Source organism: Bombina bombina, chromosome 4 (assembly GCF_027579735.1).
Source record: "Bombina bombina isolate aBomBom1 chromosome 4, aBomBom1.pri, whole genome shotgun sequence".
NCBI lineage: Eukaryota > Metazoa > Chordata > Amphibia > Anura > Bombinatoridae > Bombina > Bombina bombina.
Genome location: NC_069502.1, coordinates 927,556,313 through 927,562,312, shown reverse-complemented (window position 1 = coordinate 927,562,312; position 6,000 = coordinate 927,556,313). Strand labels below are relative to the sequence as shown.

General features: G+C 32.6%; 1 protein-coding gene across 1 annotated transcript in view; it reads right to left on the bottom strand.

Moving 5' to 3' along the window:
- Positions 1-334: 334 nt before the first annotated feature.
- CEBPZOS (CEBPZ opposite strand) overlaps positions 335-6,000 on the bottom strand; it is a 28,581-nt gene continuing 22,915 nt past the window's right edge. Inside the window, exons 5-6 of the mRNA XM_053712533.1 lie at positions 2,256-2,337; positions 335-2,165 (exon numbers count right to left, since the gene is read on the bottom strand). Coding sequence (XP_053568508.1) covers positions 2,159-2,165; positions 2,256-2,337 — 89 coding nt within the window. The 3' untranslated portion in view covers positions 335-2,158. The remainder of the gene's footprint in view (positions 2,166-2,255; positions 2,338-6,000) is intronic.

Genomic DNA, 6,000 nt, shown 5'->3' with positions numbered 1-6,000 from the left:
GCTTGATCAGTGCAGGTCACATTTAGATTTATCACTAACTGGAAAGCGTAAATGAGATAAAGTTAAAAAAACTCAAACTTTTATAAGAAGTATGTCCCTTGATTGCAAAACAATGCATGCTAACAAATGCTTTTAAAACATTTATATGCTGATCTTTCTTTAATGTGGTGCATAACTGCTGATATGAACTATGAAAATGTTAAAAATACATTCTTTAACTTGTGTTAAATATAAAAAACAACATTAAAAAAGGTGTAATATATATTTTTGCAGTTATAAAATTCGACATGAGAACATGATATATGTTTGTGACAAGCACACAGACTTCAAACAATTAAAATACAAAATTTATTTTTGAGACAAAAATTTTATTACAAGGTCAGATATTGTAAGAATGTTCAGACATCTTCATTATATCATATTCAATTAATTTGAACAAAATGTGCATTATCAGCCCAAACCCCTGGAGCTGGCACTTTTTAAGTTCCAAAATGTTATTATAAAAAGGCCATTTTTCACGCAAATGCGCTTCAGTCGTATATTAAACATCCAAACAATGACAGGATCTGCTTCTGTTTACTAATTGGTATTGGCTAAATATAAAAATTTCCATTAATTTCATGAGTTACTCAAAATAGAACAAGCTACTGAGTAACTGAGCTGTTGTTCATTCCTGGTAGAGCGCTTCTTTTTCTGCATGCATTTGTATTATTAATCTGGGAAAGTCTCCCTAAGGGTGATTGGGAAAACCAGACGTGGACTATTTGCCCAATGTGCTTAGAGGATATGGCTGCACCTCATTGACGAGGTCCAAAGAAGACCAAACAGTTGTCTGGAATTGCCATGTTTCTTGTTCAGAGGAGGATTGCCTGGTATTTTGAGGCTGGACTGACCTTGTTAGGCGGGATCAGACTGATATATGTCAGGGAAGTTCTCCTGTGTGAAAAGCACAATTGGGCTAAAAGAGGCTGCTCCTGGGTGCTAACTCGCCATAAAACAAGCTACTGAGCTGTTGTTTGTTCCTGGTAAACAGCTTCTCCTTTTGTATGCATTTATGCATCATGGTTAACCATTCAAAGTTCCCATTTAAATGGGTATAAGACCCAAAAAAATTCTATCACGATTCGGACCGAGCATACAATTTTGATCAACTTTCCAATTTTCTTTTATCAGATTTGCTTCATTCTTTCCTTTTTTGGAGGAGCAGCAATGCACTACTGGAAGTTAGTTGAACACATGGGGTTGAGCCAATGACAGGAGACCTTTATGTGCAGCCATCAATCAACAGCTAGTTCCCAGTAATGCATTGCTGCTCCTGAGACAACCTGGGTATGCTTTTTCAACAATGAATACCAAGAGAATGAAGCAAATTAGATAATAGAAGTAAATTGTAAATTAATTTAAAATGTTATGCTCTATCTGAATCATGAAATAAACATTTTGACTCTACTGTCCCTTTTTGGGGTTATCTAAAATTGTCATCTAAATATTGGATAGCCCTTAAAGGGACACTGAACCCAAATTTTTCTTTTGTGATTCAGATAGAGCATGCAATTTTAAGCAACTTTCTAATTTACTCATATTATCAAATTTTCTTTATTCTCTTAATATCTTTATTTGAAATGCAAGAATTTAAGTTTAGATGCCGGCCCATTTTTGTTGAACAACTTGGGTTGTCCTTGCTGATTGGTGGATAAATTCATCCACCAATAAAAAATTGCTGTCCAGAGTTCTGATCCAAAAAAAAAGCTTAGATGTCTTATTTTTAAATTAAAGATAGCAAGAGAACGAAGAAAAATTGATAATAGGAGTAAATTATTAAGTTGCTTAAAATTGCATGCTCTGTCTGAATCACGAAAAAAAAAAATGTGTTCAGTGTCCCTTTAAATAAAAACTAGACCATGTAACCAAGCTAAAGAGTAGAATAAGTTTAAAATCATTTTTTCAAGATGATAGTTACACAATTAACATTGATTGTATGTATTTAAAAAAGTTAACCACTTTAGGATAAGATGTGTTATAGCAGATATAATATTTATTGAGGTATGGATTCTCAACTCAGAGGCTAGATACTAGCCAAAAATGTTCATTATCTTCAAGTTGTTCTTTTCCCATATTAACTGATTTGACTTATGCAGCATAACTTGTGAACCAAACATTACGACCTACAAAAAAAAAGAGAGTGTACTGTTAATAGTATAACACTGTATTAGATTTACTGTACAAAATAAAAACGGATGTCAGATGAAACGTACTTATTTTCTCTGGTAGACCACGTTACTGCATCCTGTTCCCGTATGCCGTACACTCCAGCCCATTCATTGGATTTATAGAACACTACACACAAACAAGGTAGAAATCAAATGGGTTTGTTAAATGAACATGATACAGAAGGAGTATACAATTTTAAACAACTTTGTAATTTACTTCTATTATCAAATTTGCTTTATTCTCTTGGTATCCTTTGTTGAAGAGCTAACTGAATAAAGAAGGTGAGGCATATATGTACACCCAACAATCAGTAGCTAGCTCCCAGTAGTGCATTGCATTTTTTTATATGTGGAGTATGAGCTTGCTGTTCCCTTAAAGGGACATAAAACCCAACATTTGTCTTTCATGATTTAAGCATACAATTTGAAACAACTTTCCAATTTACTTCTATAATCAGTAGTTGAATATCAAAAAGCGCCTAACTAGAGGCTATGGGAAATGGGTCTAGGAAGTGGCAGATAGGCCTGGCTCGCTATAGATAATAATTATACATATATGGGTTAACAGTGCAAAAATTGTTATATTAAACAAATTTGTTAATTTATTAGACATGTACAATGTAAAATTTAAACAATATAATAGTAAAACATGGATCCATGTATCAAAAGAAAAAACAGTCAATTAGTAAAAATACAGTTAAAAATAACAATCGATAATCGTAATAAAATCACAATAAGTTGACATAAATATTCTAATTAAATTACAGGAATTGAGTGTGCATTATCACCAACCGGTTAGGGTAGTGGAATGATTAAAAAGTTCTTGGTCCCATACTTAGTGTATCCTCTTCTTAGAACAAGTGTGAAAAAGTGATAAAAAAATGTGATGAAAAAATATCTAGATATAAAAATGTGATAAAAATTGTCCAATTTAAAAGTCCAAAGTCCAAAAAATGTGTCTGTGCTTTAAATCCAAAAAACGTTTTGGTGATTGTGAAATACCCAAAAAGTGAAAAAAATGAAAAACTGAAAATAGATAGTGGCTGATGGAAATCCTCCTTCTGGGAATCTCCTTAGTGGGTGGTTGTTGTTTGTGTTTTATTTGTGAGGTATTTGGTCTGTGATATAGACTCAATCCTTATATAAAACCTGCAAACAACTTGAGTCTTGAGAAAGGCCTAACAAAGGCCGAAACGCGTTGACAGCAATTGGTGAGCAACATTTTAATATTTTTATCATATTTGTAGCATTATTGCACTGTTATTTTTGTTGTTTGCAGGTTTTATATAAGGATTGAGTCTATATCACAGACCGAATACCTCACAAATAAAACACAAACAACAACCACCCACTAAGGAGATTCCCAGAAGGAGGATTTCCATCAGCCACTATCTATATCACACACCACAGCGAACACAGAGTAATTTATTGGATATAATTTATTGGATATAATTATAATTATATTTGGACACAAGTATTTTTTAATTTTTTCATTTTTTTCACTTTTTGGGTATTTCACAATCACCAAAACGTTTTTTGGATTTAAAGCACAGACACATTTTTTGGACTTTGGACTTTTAAATTTAAATTGGACAATTTTTATCACATTTTTATATCTAGATATTTTTTCATCACATTTTTTTATCACTTTTTCACACTTGTTCTAAGAAGAGGATACACTAAGTAAGGGACCAAGAACTTTTTAATCATTCCACTACCCTAACCGGTTGGTGATAATGCACACTCAATTCCTGTAATTTAATTAGAATATTTATGTCAACTTATTGTGATTTTATTCCGATTATCGATTGTTATTTTTAACTGTATTTTTACTAATTGACTGTTTTTTCTTTTGATACATGGATCCATGTTTTACTATTATATTGTTTAAATTTTACATTGTACATGTCTAATAAATTAACAAATTTGTTTAATATAACAATTTTTGCACTGTTAACCCATATATGTATAATTATTATCTATAGACAGCCAGGCCTATCTGCCACTTCCTAGACCCATTTCCCATAGCCTCTAGTTAGGCGCTTTTTGATATTCAACTACTATATATTATCTTCAGGGGCAGCTAGGTACCCCATTATCTTAAAGCTCTTTTGGGAATATTATGAGCGCTGTGAGATAATATTAAAACCAATTACTTCTATAATCAAATGTCTTTGTTTTCTTGTTATACTTTGTTGAAAAGCAAGATGGTAAATTCAGTAGGTGCACATGTCTGCAGCACTATATGCCAGCAGTTCAGCAATAATATTATACATTAGCAAGAGCACTAGATGGCAGCACTATTTCCTGCCATGTAGTTCTGCAGGCACGAGCACGCTACCTATCTGGATATCTCTTTAGAAAAGAATAACATGAGAACGATGCAAATTTGATAATAGAGAACACAAGTTTAAAAAAAGTTTCCAATTTACTTCTATCTGAATAAGGAAAGAGAAACTTTGAGTTTCATGTCCCTTTAAGAGTGAAGAGTTCCTGCAGTGGGAGCGCTCAGTCTGCTATACTCGGCACATTTGAGTGCTGCAGTGTTTGTGAACATAATTTAGAATTTATTGTTCCAGCCTCATAGTATCGATATGATCTATTCCATGTGGCACATTCTTATGTTTGTTATATCATAACAAGTCATTGGAAACACATTAAGGGGAAAACAATTTTATAGCACACTGTCCCTTTAAAGGACCACTCAATGCAGTAGAATGGTATAATTAACAAGTGCATAATAAAAAGACAATGATAACACCTACTCTAAATTTCAAATAAGCAGTAGATTTTTTTTCTGGCAAATTTATTCTTTCACCCATTTTCCAGCACTTTGTATCATGTGACAGACATCAGCCAATGACAGACTAGTATACGTATACCCTGTGAGTTTTTGCACATGCTCAGTAGGATCTTGTTCCCCAGAAAGTAAATTGGAAAGTGTCTTAAAACTGCATGCTCTATCTGTATCATAAAAGTTTATCTTGACCTGAGTGTCTCTTTAATTAAAGCTTATTTGTTGATATATAGATATATATATATATATAATATAAAAATCATAAATAAAATATTTTATTAAAGGAACATTAAGATTCTACTATACAATGTTTAAACTGTTTCGTTATGCAAAGTAAAATACTTTCAATATATTTTCTTTATTTATTTTGCCCCTTTTCCCTATAATTTAACTCTGAAAACGGTGGGTTTTGCAGATCTGAGAAATAGAAGTGTACCCTGCAAATTCCATGTGGCTAACCCTGCTACATATCTAATTAGCCTCAGCTGAAAACATATCGAAAAACAATACAAGTTTTGCTAACAAACAAGGCCTTGTTTTCACTAGTAAAAAGTATGGATTTGCTGCTCCAAAAAGGCAAGTGGTAGGGAGAAAGTTGGCTAATGAAAAAGTATTGCAGCAAACAATCACCTAGATTACGAGTTTTGCGTTAACCCCTTAATGACCACAGCACTTTTCCATTTTCTGTCCATTTGGGACCAAGGCTATTTTAACATTTCTGCGGTGTTTGTGTTTAGCTGTAATTTTTCTCTTACGCATTTACTGTACCCACACATATTATATACCGTTTTTCTCGCCATTAAATGGACTCTAAAGATACCATTATTTTCATCATATCTTATAATTTACTATAATTTTTTTTATAAAATATGGGGAAAAATGGAAAAAAAACCACACTTTTTCTAACTTTGACCCCCAAAATTGGTTACATATCTACAACCACCAAAAAACACCCATGCTAAATAGTTTCAAAATTTTGTCCTGAGTTTAGAA